Source organism: Cyanistes caeruleus, unplaced genomic scaffold (genome assembly GCF_971803275.1).
Source record: "Cyanistes caeruleus unplaced genomic scaffold, bCyaCae1.hap1.1 HAP1_SCAFFOLD_76, whole genome shotgun sequence".
Classification (NCBI taxonomy): domain Eukaryota; kingdom Metazoa; phylum Chordata; class Aves; order Passeriformes; family Paridae; genus Cyanistes; species Cyanistes caeruleus.
Window position 1 is genome coordinate 1667103 of NW_028255888.1, and position 13051 is coordinate 1680153.

At 41.4% G+C, this 13051-nt stretch overlaps 1 protein-coding gene across 1 annotated transcript in view; it reads right to left on the minus strand.

Annotated features, from left to right (window-relative positions):
* LOC147646928 (serine/threonine-protein kinase pim-1-like) overlaps positions 1–11322 on the minus strand; it is a 32600-nt gene extending 21278 nt beyond the window's left edge. The window contains exon 1 of the mRNA XM_086872728.1: positions 11281–11322. Within this exon, the coding sequence (XP_086728854.1) occupies positions 11281–11322 (42 nt within the window). The remainder of the gene's footprint in view (positions 1–11280) is intronic.
* Positions 11323–13051: the final 1729 nt, after the last annotated feature.

Here is a 13051-nt window from a genome sequence, read left to right on the forward strand (position 1 = left end):
GCGTTTTGAGAAGACTTAGGGAGTTTGTTGGGATGTTTGTGGAATTTTTTGGGATGTTTGTGGAATTTTGTGGGATTTTGACTAGACTTGAAGAATTTTGAAAGATTTTTTTTAGATCGCTTGCAAATTGGAGGAGATTTTGTGGGATGTTTCTGGAATTTTTTAAGGTTTCTAGAAGATTTAGTGAGTTTGTTGGGATGTTTGTGGAATTCCGTGGAATGTTTTTGGAATTTGGTGGGAATTTTGAGGGATTTAGCAGGATTTTTCTGGAATTTGGTAGGGTTTTGAAAAGATTTTTCTGGAATTTTGCGGGATGTTTGTAGAATTTTGTGGAAATTTTTGTGGGATGTTTCTGGAATTTGGTGGGGTTTTGAAAAGATTTAAGGAATTGTGTGGGATGTTTCTGGAATTTGGTAGACTTTGAGGAGACATGAAGGATTTTGAAGTATTTTCATAGATTGTGTGGTAATTTGTGGAGACTTTTGTGGGATGTTTCCGAACTTTGTTAAGGTTTTGAGAAGATTTAGTGAGTTTTTTGGGATGTTTCTGAAATTCCGTGGGATGTTTTTGGAATTTGTTGAAATTTTTGTGGAATTCCGTGGGATGTGTCTGGAATTTGGTAGGGTTTTGAGAAGATTTTTCTGGAATTTTGTGGGATGTTTGTGGAATTTTGTGAAAATTGGATAAGTTTTTGTGGGATGTTTCTGGAATTTGGTAGAGTTTTGAGAAGATTTAGGGATTTTGCTGGGATGTTTGTGGAATTTTTTGGGATGTTTCTGGAATTTGGTGGGATTTTTGTGGAATTTGGTGGGATGTTTCTGGAATTTTGAGGGATTTTGACTAGACTTGAAGAATTTTGAACGAGTTTTCATAGATTGTGTGGTAATTTGTGGAGATTTTGTGGGATGATTCTGGAATTTGAAAGACTTTGAGGAGTCCTGAAGAATTTTGAGGGGTTTTTTTTAGATTGTGTGGAAATTTGTCAAGATATTGGGGGATATTTCTGAAATTTGGTAGGGTTTTGAAAAGATTTTTCTGTAATTTTGTGGGATGTTTGTTTAATTTTGCGGAAATTGGAATAGATTTTTTGGGATGTTTCTGGAATTTGGAAGGGTTTTGAGAAGATTTAGGGAATTGTGTGGGATGTTTGTGGAATTTCAAAAGACTTTGAGGAGACATGAAGAATTTTGAGGTATTTTTCTTAGATTGTGTGGAAATTTGTGGATATTTTGTGGGATGTTTCTGGAATTTGAAAGATTTTGACGAGTCATGAAGAATTTTGAGGGGTTTTTTTATATTGTGAGGAAATTTGTCAAGATTCTGTGGGATGTTTCTGGAATTTGGTAGGGTTTTGAGAAGATTTTTCTGGAATTTTGTGGGATGTTTGTGGAATTTTGTGGAAATTTTTGTAGATTTTGTGGGATGTTTCTGGAATTTGGAAGAGTTTAGAGAAGATTTAGGAGTGTGTTGGGATGTTTGTGGAATTCCGTGGAATGTTGTTGGAATTTGGTGTGATTTTTGAGGGATTTAGCAGGATTTTTCTGGAATTTGGTAGGGTTTTGAAAAGATTTTTCTGGAATTTTGCGGGATGTTTGTAGAATTTTGTGGAAATTTTTGTGGGATGTTTCTGGAATTTGGTGGGGTTTTGAAAAGATTTAAGGAATTGTGTGGGATGTTTCTGGAATTTGGTAGACTTTGAGGAGACATGAAGGATTTTGAAGTATTTTCATAGATTGTGTGGTAATTTGTGAAGACTTTTGCGGGATGTTTCCGGACTTTGTTAAGGTTTTGAGAAGATTTAGTGAGTTTTTTGGGATGTTTCTGAAATTCCGTGGGATGTTTTTGGAATTTGTTGAAATTTTTGTGGAATTCCGTGGGATGTGTCTGGAATTTGGTAGGGTTTTGAGAAGATTTTTCTGGAATTTTGTGGGATGTTTGTGGAATTTTGTGAAAATTGGAAGAGTTTTTGTGGGATGTTTCTGGAATTTGGTAGGGTTTTGAGAAGATTTAGAAAATTGTGTGGGAAGTTTGTGGAATTTCGAAAGACTTTGAGGAGATATGAAGAATTTTGAGGTATTTTGCTTATATTGTGTGGAAATTTGTGGAGATTTTGTGGGATGTTTCTGGAATTTGGTGGAGTTTTGCGAAAATGTAAAGAATTTTGTGGGAGGTTTCTGGAATGTTGTGTGATTTTTTTGAAATGTTGTGGAATGTTCTGGAATTTGGTGAGATTTTGAGAAGACTTGAAGAATTTTGAGGGAATTTTCTAGGATGTGTGGAAATTTGTAAAGATTTTGTGGGAAGTTTCTGGAATTTGGTGGGGTTTTGAGAAGATTTTTCTAGAATTTTGTGAGATGTTTCTGGAATTTGGTCGGGCTTTGAGAAGGTTTAAGGAGTTTGTTGGGATGTTTGTGGAATTTTGTGGGATGTTTGTGGAATTTCAAAAGACTTTGAAGAGACATGAAGAATTTTGAGGTATTTTTCTTAGATTGTGTGGAAATTTGTGGAGATTTTTTGGGATGTTTCTGGAATTTGGTAGCGTTTTGAGAAGACTTAGGGAGTTTGTTGGGATGTTTGTGGAATTTTTTGGGATGTTTGTGGAATTTTGTGGGATTTTGACTAGACTTGAAGAATTTTGAAAGATTTTTTTTAGATCGCTTGCAAATTGGAGGAGATTTTGTGGGATGTTTCTGGAATTTGGTAGACTGAAGAGATGTGAAGCATTTTGAGGTATTTTTCTTAGCTTTGTGTAAAATGGAGGAGTTTTTGTGCGAAGTTTCTGGAATTTGGTAGGGTTTTGTGAAAATGTAAAGAATTTTGTGTGAGGTTTCTGGAAGGTTGTGCGATTTTTTTGGAATGTTGCGGAATGTTCTGGAATTTGGTAAGATTTTAAAGAGACTTGAAGAATTTTGAGGGATTTTTCTATGGTGTGTGGAAATTTTTAAGGTTTTTGACTTTGAGGAGACATGAAGCATTTTGAAGTATTTTTCTTAAATTGAGTGGAAATTTTTGGAGATTTTGTGGGATGTTTCTGGAATTTGAAAGACTTTGAGGAGACATGAAGAATTTTGAGGGTTTTTTTTAGATTGTGTGGAAATTTGTCAAGATTTTGTGGGATATTTCTGGAATTTGGTAGGGTTTTGAGAAGACTTGGGGAGTTTGTTGGGATGTTTGTGGAATTGTGTGGGATGTTTGTGGAATTTGTAAGACTTTGAGGAGACATGAAGAATTTTGAGGTATTTTTCTTAGATTGTGTGGAAATTGGAAAAGTTTTTGTGCAAAGTTTCTGGAATTTGGTAGGGTTTTGAGAAGATTTAGGGAGTTTGATGGGATGTATGTGGAATTTTGTGTGATTTTTCTGGAATTTGGTTGGATGTTTTTGGAATTTTGTGGGATTTTGACTAGACTTGAATAATTTTGAAAGGGTTTTCTTAGATTGTGTGCAAATGTTTGGAGATTTTGTTGGATGTTTCTGGAATTTGGTAGGGTTTTGTGAAATTGTAAAGAATTTTGTAGGAGGTTTCTGGAAGGTTGTGCGATTTTTTTGGAATGTTGTGGAATGTTCTGGATTTTGGTAAGATTTTAAAGAGACTTGAAGAATGTTGAGGGATTTTTCTAGGATGAGTGGAAATTGGAAAAGTTTTTGTGGGATTTTTCTGGAATTTGGTAGGGTTTTGGGGGAGATTTTTCTGGAATTTTGCAGGATGTTTGTAGAATTTTGTGGAAATTTTTGGTGATTTTTGTGGCATGTTTTTGGAATTTGGTGGGGTTTTGAGAAGATTTTTCTAGAATTTTGTGAGATATTTCTAGAATTTGGTAGGGCTTTGAGAAGGTTTAAGGAGTTTGTTGGGATGTTTGTGGAATTGTGTGGGATGTTTGTGGAATTTCAAAAGACTTTGAGGAGACATGAAGAATTTTGAGGATTTTCTTTAGATTGTGTGGAAATTTGTCAAGATTTTGTGGGATATTTCTGGAATTTGGTAGAGTTTTGAGAAGATTTTTCTGTAATTTTGTGGGATGTTTTTGGAATTTTGTGGGATTTTTGTGGGATTTTGCAGGATATTGCTGGAGTTTGGTAGGGTTTTGACAAGATTTTTCTGGATATTTGTGGGATGTTTGCGGAATTTTTGGAAATTGGAAGAGTTTTTGTGGGATGTTACTGGAATTTGGTAGGGCTTTGAGAGGATTTAGGGAATTGTGTGGGATGTTTGTGGAATTTCGAAAGACTTTGAGGAGACATGAAGGATTTTGAGGTTTTTTTCTTAGATTGTGTGGTAATTTGTGGAGATTTTTGTTGGATGTTTCTGGAATTTGGTAGGGTTTTGAGAAGATTTAGTGAGTTTGTTGGGATGTTTGTGGAATTCTGTGGGGCGTTTTTGGAATCTTGAAATTTTTGTGGAATTTTGTGGGATGTTTCTGGAATTTGGAAGGGTTTTGAGAAGATTTAGTCAATTGTGTGGGATGTATGTGGAATTTTAATACTTTGAGGAGACATGAAGAATTTTGAGGTATTTTTCTTAGATTGTGTGGAAATTTGTGGAGATTTTGTGGGATGTTTTTGAAATTTGGTGGAGTTTTGCGAAAATATAAAGAATTTTGTGGAGGTTTCTGGAATGTTGTGCAATTTTTTTGAAATGTTGTGGAGTGTTCTGGAATTTAGTGAGATTTTGAGGAGACTTGATGAATTTCGAGTGATTTTTCTAGGATGTGAGGAAATTTGTAAGCTTTTTGTGGGAAGTTTCTGGAATTTGGTGGGGTTTTGACAAGATTTTTCTAGAATTTTGTGAGATGTTACTGAAATTTGGTTTTGTTTTGAGAAGGTTTAAGGAGTGTGTTGGGATGTTCGTGGAATTTTGTGGGATATTTCTGTAATTTTGAAGGACATTGAAGAGACATGAAGAATTTTGAATAATTTTTCTTAGATTGCGTGCAAATTGGAGGAGATTTTGTGGGAAATTTCTGGAATTTGGTAGACTTTGAAGAGACATGAAGGATTTTGAGGTATTTTTCTTAGATTGCGTGCTAATTGGAGGAGATTTTGTGGGATGTTTCTGGAATTTGGTGGAGTTTTGCGAAAATGTAAAGAATTTTCTGGGAGGTTTCTGGAATGTTGTGCGATTTTTTTGGAATGTTGTGGAATGTTCTGGAATTTAGTGAGATTTTGAGAAGACTTGAAGAATTTTGAGGGATTTTTCTAGGATGTGTGGAAATTTGTAAAGTTTTTGTGGGATATTTCTGGAATTTAGTGGGGTTTTGAGAAGATTTAGGGAGTTTGTTGGGATGTTTGTGGAATTTTGTTGGATTTTGACTAGACTTGAATCATTTTGAAAGATTTTTCATAGTTTGTGTACAAATTTGTGGAGATTTTGTGGAATGTTTCTGGAATTTGAAAGACTTTGAAGAGATGTCGTGGTTTTAAACCAATAACTGAGAAAATTACTTATTTCTTGCTGTGAGATATGGATTAGAACAAGAGCAAAACAGGCCTAAAACTTTAAAGGAAAAAGGAAAGTTTATTGACAAACTACAATAATAAGAACACCAGAATAAACTTCCAGAAAACCTTTTCATCCCCTATCTACTCACTATTTCCTTGTTCACATGACAACAGAGACAAAAACTTTGGAACTTTGATGGTTAAAACAGTCCCAATTCTTGCTACAGTCTTTTCACCAGTCTTTGTAGAGAAACAGAAGTTTCTTCCTGTTAATTTATGGAGATTCTCAGAAGAAAACTATTTTTGTTATAGTTTTCCATTGCCCTAATGTTAGCTGCCCAGAGCTGCTATTATTCGAGCCCACTCCTCCCATTTTCACATCACTCTGAGGTTTGTATGGGCCATGAGTCTAGGGGTAGCATTTTTAAGGATAAGTTATTCAAAGGCAAAAAGTCTTCTTCATCTGTTTCTGTGAGCTTCACTAGAAAACAGTTTTCTCATTGCCTCTCAAGGCTTCAAATCTCCCAGCACTTCACTATACCACAATTACTCTACTTTTTACTCAAATTTACAATTTGAACACTTTATTCCTCTCTAGATTCTGTATCATGAATTAAAGGAGTTCTTTTCAGAACTGTCCATCTCCATAGTTTTAACAGAAAGATATTTCAGCTTAATTAAAGCATCTTCTTAATTCTCTACCTTTTCTGAAGCTTCTTTTCTTTCCTGTCAGTGGTAGTTTATAAAGTCTCTTTTCATGTTGATCACTCTCTCTCTCTCTCTCTCTGGATAAAAAGATTAATCCGCAAGTCTCATCTGGGTAATGAAAGAGTTAAAATCTTGCCCAGGCTTTTGTAGGTGGTTCGGTGATCTCTGCCAAACAGGAGCTGGAGCCGTCTGCGATGGAAAGTTCCTCATGGCTGCTCTGGAGAGTGTAGTCGCCGCTCCAGCCCGCTGCAAGTCCAGGGCCTCTCTCTTTCTTCTCTCGGCATTTTCCAGTGAATTTAGTTACAGCAAAACCTGCAGCTGAGCCAGAGATCGGTTCGGCCCGGCCCGGGCCCGAGGAAAACCTTCCGCAGGCCCCCCGCCATCTGCCGGCCGGGACACGCGGCTGGCCCCGGCCCCGGCCCCGCCCGGCCGCATGGCCTGGGCAGGGAACGGGAGGCCTGGAGCTCTGCCACCCTTCACAGCCAGGAAACAAAGAGAACCAAGAGAGCTCTGGTTTTACACTTTAAGGTAGGGTTCACAAGTTGATCCCACTTTTCAATGGCGTAAACTGCTGTCAATTCTCAGCAATGACCGATAATTGGTCAGGAGAAAAGACTCCAGGCAGTTCCCAGCAACTCCAACTCCCTTAAAGGTAAAGTTAACTCCATGACAATATGATGATATTGTTTTAATTAAAGGTTTCAAGCTAGGACAGCAGTGCTGCCCACAATTTTTCATCAGTTAGTTCTTTTTGAGGCTAAATTTGATTAATGAGAGGGGTTTCCCTCTCCACTGTTTTTTTGGTGAGTAAGCATTCTTTGAATTTTTAACCCATTCCTCTCTTCGGGCCACTGGCAAGAGATGGATCTCATTCCTTTCTTCATCTAATTGTTTCTGCAAAATTTCAACTAGGTTTTGAAAGGAGATGTCATGGCTTTAAACCAGTAACTAAAAAATTACTTATTTCTTGCTGTGAGATATGGATTAGAGCAAGAGCAAAACAGGCTTAAAACTTAAAAAGGGATAAAGAAAGTTTATTAACAAACTACAAGAATAAGAACACCAGAATAAACTTCCAGGAAACTCTTCTATCTCTCACTACTTGACCATTTCTTTGTATACATGACAACATAGAGACAAAAAAAATTTTGAACTTTGGTGGTTAAAAACAGTCCCAATTCTTGCTACAGTCTTTGTAGAGAAACAGAAGTCTCTTTCTGATAACCTATGGAGTTTCTCACAAGAAAACTATTTCTGTTACAGTTCTCTGTTGCTCTGATGCCAGCTGCCCGGAAATCTGTCATCAGTTCTTCTCCTCTCATTTCACATCACTCTGAGGTGTGTATGGGCCATGAGTCTAGGGATGTCATTTTAAGGATGAGTCATTCAAAGGCAAAAGTCTTCTTCATCTGTCTCTGTGAGCTTTCCTAGAAAACAGTTTTCTCATTGCCCCCAAGGCTTCAAAATCTTCGCTTTACTCAGTTCCAGCAACTCACTGTATCACAATTACTCTCTCTTTTGCTCAAAAATCCACACTTTGAACACTCCAAGCTTCCCAATACTCTGTCATGAATTAAAGGAGTCTTTTTAAGCTATTATTGTCCATCTCCATAGCTTTAACAGAAAGGTATTTCAGCTTGTAAAGCATCTCCTTATTCTCTCTTCCCCATTTAAAACTTAACTCTTTTCCTCACTGGTTTTAGTGGTTTTATGATGTCTTCTTCATGTTGATTGTCTCTCTCTTTCTCTGTCTTTCTGGGAAAAAGGAGTAATCTGTACGTTTTATTCAGGTAGTAAAAGAATTAAAAGCTTTAGAAAAGCTGCAAGAGTTCATGGTGTCAGGTTTCAGTCCAGCAGCAGAAACTGAAAACTAAACCAGGTTGGCCGGCTCTGCTTTCTTTTCTTCCACGCCCCCCCCGCCCCCGTCCCCCCCCCTTCGTCCTCTGCAGCCTTGTCCGGCTTGGCGGGGGAGGGGGCAGGGGAGAAGGAGGAGGCCACGACAGAGCCTTGTTACCTTTTCAGAAGCCAGAAACAAAAGAGCGGACCAGAGTGCTCTGACTTTACATATTAGGGCGGTGTTCACAGTTTGAATTCACTTTTTAAAGGTCAAAACTGCTGTCAGTTCTTAAAAATGACTGATAATTGGTCAGGAGGAAAGTCTCCCATCAGCCACCAGCACCTTCAACTTCCTTAGCTCCTAAAATCACTATAAAGGTAAAGCCACCCCATGACATCAATTAAAGACAGGAATGGGAGCGTGGTGGGGAAAAAGGGTTTCTGGAAGTTCTATTCTGCATTCTTAACCTTGTAGTTTGGTTAATAAACTTACTCGTTCCTTTAGGTTTTAAGCTTCTTTTGCCCTTCTCATCATCCACATCTCACAGCAAGAAATGAATAAGTTTTACAGTGATTTTCTAACTAATGCTTTAAAACCACGACAGGCATAACAGAGAGTAGAACACTGGGGCTGTGCCTGCTGTGGTGTCACAGAGAGGAGAACACTGGGGCTGTCCCTGCTGTCGTGTCACAGAGAGGGGGAAATTGGGACAGTCACAGCAGTGGTGTCACAAAGAGGAGGACATGGTAGCTATCACTGCTGTGGTGTCACTGAGAGGAGAACACTGGGGCTGTCCCTGCTGTGGTGTCACAGAGAGGGGAACACTGGGGCTGTCACTTGTGCTAGTGTGTGTTAGATTGACATTTATGAAAAAAAGAGAAACAGCTAAGGAAGTTAAGGTTGCTGGAAACTGATTGGAGATTTTTGTCCTGGCCAATACCTGGCCATTTCTGGAATTGACAGTAGTTTTGCCCATTGAAAAGTGACATGAAGCTGTGAACACCACCCTTTCAATTTTAAGCCTGGGAATTTCTCTTTCTCTTTGCTTTCTGGCTTTTGAAGACGTAACAGGGCTCTGGTTCAGCCTCCGCCGCTCCACGTCAGACAAGGCCGCGGCGGGGAGCGGGGCTGGCTGGAGTTCTGCGGTTCCTGGTGCTGGATGGCGACTGTGAAGTGACAGGAGCCCTTTCCCAGAGGGGCTGAAGCCCTTGCAGGGCTCGCTGCGCCTTGTGCAGCGGGGCTGCCGGGTCAGGCCACTTCCTGGCTCGGCTGCAGTTTCTGACGCTGCTGGCTTTCAGCAGAGACTGCCGAGGAAGGGGAGGGAAAGCTCTTGAGCTGCGGCGTGCTGAGACAGTGGCCACACTCCTCCAGAGCAGCTACCAAAAATCTTCCCTGGCAAACGGCTCCAGCCGCTGCCTCGGCAGAGATCAAGGCCTGGGCAAGAGTTTAACCCTTTCACTAGGCAGATGAGACTTGCAGATTAATCCTTTTTCCAGAGAGAGGGGAAGAGAGAGGGATCACCATGGAAAGAGACAGCATCAAGGATCAAAGGCAGCAAGGGAAGGAATTAACCCTCAGATGGAAAGACAATAAGGAGATGCCTGAATAAGCTGAAGTTTTTTTTTGTTCAAGCTATGGAGAGGGACAATAATGTCCTGAAAAAACTCCTTTCATTCCTGAAAGAGTATTTTGGGGGGAATGGAGTATTTCAAAGTGTAGATCTGAGCAAAAGTAATTCATTGATAAAGCTGAGTCAAGGGTGAAGTGGTTGTAATCCTAGGAGATGCTGGAAGAGAAAAGGAGAAGTGAGAGTTGTTGAAGATTTGTGGCTCTTAAGAGACAAAGCAAAAATTTCTGTTTCCAGAGATGGTCACAGAGACAAACGAAGAGAACTTTTGCCTTGGAAGATCTCATCCTTCAAAGGACACCCCTTGAATCACGGCCCAAGAACACAGCTCAGAGTGGTGTGAAATGGGAGGAAAGGACTGATGGCAGAGTTTCCTGGGCCACTGGCATCAGAGCAATAGGAAGCCACGAGAAAATGGTTTTCTTATGAAAAACTCCATAGATTGACAAAAAAGAACTTCTTTTTCTCGACAAAGACTGCTGAAAAGACTATAGCAAAGTTTGGACTGTTTTAACCACCAGGGTTTGTTTTTTTTCCTCTATGTTGTCAATTAAAGACAGGAATGGGAGCGTGGTGGGGAAAAAGGGTTTCTGGAAGTTTTATTCTGCTTTCTTAACCTTGTAGTTTGGTTAATAAACTTACTCATTCCTTTAGGTTTTAAGCTTCTTTTGCCCTTCTCATCATCCACATCTCACAGCAAGAAATGAGTAAGTTTTACAGTGATTTTCTAACTAATGCTTTAAAACCACGACAGGCGTAACAGAGAGTGGAACACTGGGGCTGTGCCTGCTGTGGTGTCACAGAGAGGAGAACACTGGGGCTGTCCCTGCTGTACTGTCACAGAGAGGTGGAAACTGGGACATTCACAGCGGTTGTGTCACAGTGTCATGGGGTGGTTTTACCTTTATGGTAGTTTTGAGAGCTAAGGAAGTTGAAGGTACTGGTGGCTGATGGCAGTCTTTCCTCCAGACCAATTATCAGTCATTTCTAACAATTGACAGCAGTTTTGACCATTAAAACGTAGAGTCACCCTGTGAACACCTCCTTAAGATGTAAAGTCAGAGCACTCTTGTCCTCTTTTGTTTCTGGCTTCTGAAAAGGTAACAAGGCTCTGTCTTGGCCTCCTCCTCTCCCCCCCCGCCCTCCAGGCCAGACAAGGCCACAGAGGATGAAGGTGGGGGCGGAGGAAAAGAAAGCAGAGCCGGCCAACCTGGTTTAGTTTTCAGTTTCTGCTGCTGGACTGAAACCTGACACCATGAACTCTTGCAGCTTTTCTAAAGCTTTTAATTCTTTTACTACCTGAATAAAATGTACAGATTACTCCTTTTTCCCAGAAAGACAGAGAAAGAGAGAGACAATCAACATGAAGAAGACATCAGAAAACTACTAAAAACAGTGAGGAAAAGAGTTAAGTTTTAAATGGGAAAGAGAGAATAAGGAGATGCTTTACAAGCTGAAATACCTTTCTGTTAAAGCTATGGAGATGGACAATAATAGCTTAAAAAGATTCCTTTAATTCATGACAGAGTATATTGGGAGGAATGGAGTGTTCAAAGTGTGGATTTTTGAGCAAAAGAGAGAGTAATTGTGATACAGTGAGTTGCTGGAACTGGAATAAAAACTGTAAAATAAACCCAAAACTTACTTTCCTTTGAGATCTCACCAACAGACAGAAGACTCTGCATCGTTGGATGGCGGAGTGGACTTCGACATTGGTAGCTATAATCCCCTTACTCTCTTTCTTTGTGCTTTGCTTATTCCTCTTTTCCCTCTATCGCATATTAGTGCTGATGAGCTCTCAGTAAAGTGTGTTCTGCTGTTTGAGTCCCTGGTTTGCTGATAATCTTTTGTACTCTGCGATCAAATAAAAGAGTCACATCACGAATCCCACCTTGCGGATCGTGACATAAATTGGCATCATGGACCAGGCGGCTCCTCAAGCGGCCGGCCGCTCGGCACCGCGACAACGCCTGCGGGGGCTGAGGAGCGGGCCGACGGGGCCACCGGCGGCTTGAGGCTCGGTCTCCTCCCTTTCCGAGGAAGCTTTCTCGCCGGCGCTCTCTCGGAGGCTTTCGCTCCGACGGCGGCTTCCTTCCCGCTCGCCCCCAGCCGGCCCCACCGAAACCTGCAGGCGGACGGCAGCCCCGCTGACCGAGCCAGCCGGGCAGAAACCGAGGCGGGAGCAGGGCCGCCATCTGCTCGGGCCCAGACGCGGGAGGGAGCGCCGCCGGCTTCTGAGGGCTCCCTCCTTCCCTCTCAGGGAGACGCGAAGGCGGTGAGGCGCTCAGGCCGATAGGGGAGAGCCGCTCGACGCGTCACACGGCGGCCCGCCGGCCGACAGCAGGTCTACCCAGCCGCCGGCCGACAGCAGCCACCAAAGGCCGCTCGCGTGCCACTGGGCTCCATCCCAAAGGCCGCCAACTGCTGAGGGACGCTGTCCTGGTTTAGGACAAATTTGGGAGAAAACCTCCAATGGGGCTTCCCCCGGGAAGCAAACCCAGGTGGCCCTTTTCTCCCACCCCTCAACCGGTTCGGAAGAGATTTCTCTGAGAGAAGTGGAAAAATCCTGTTTATTTCACAGGCACAGCTCTACCTAGCACAAGAATGAACGATATCAAATTACAAAACCTCTCGCCATTCAGAAGAGATGACAAAGTTCAGAGGGTCTCTTTCCTGTGGGTGTTCGCTCTGTTATCAGTCCCTCTGGTGCTGGAAAATGCCGCTGCCCAGGCTGGGCTCCCGGTAGTCCACGGGTGCAAGCTCCCGGTGCTCCCCCGAGTCCCCAGTCCAGAGCAGGTTCGATTCGTTTCAGAAAAAGGGAAAGAAAACAGTCCAGGAAGACCTCTCTGCTCCGGCTAGTTGGAAAGCCAAGGCGATCTGTGTCTTGTTGTCTGTCTGTGCTGTAGTCAAAACTCCCCATGTGTGGGGAGCAATTACAGTCTGATAACAGACCCGGTGCTTCTTTTCCACTCACTTTTACTCTTAGATGGAATTTTAAGAATACAAAATCTGTGTCTGGGTTAGGTGGACGAATGGGGATACAATTTAACATCATAATCAACCCAGGACACGGGGGGTCCCTCAATTTTTTTTTTCTGGAGGTTCACCCCCTCCCCCAATATTTCCTCCATCCCCCTCCCCCCAAACTGAGGTGAGAGAATGTTTTTTTTAAATTTTTTCTGGCTTTTTTTTTTTTTTTTTACCTTCCCCCCACTTTTTTTTTCCTTTTTTCATCTTTTTATTTATTTACACTTAATTTGGGGGGCCAAGGGGCAGGAATTTTGGGGTGGGGTCACCTGGGGGGACAGGAAACAGGGAGACCCCCCTCCCCAAAAAAACGGAAAAAAATCCTGAGATTTCTGGTGTTTCTCCCCCCACCCAAGGTATGAAAAAATTTATGTTCTCAGATTTTTGGTGATTTTTGGGGAGAGAGTTGCAATTT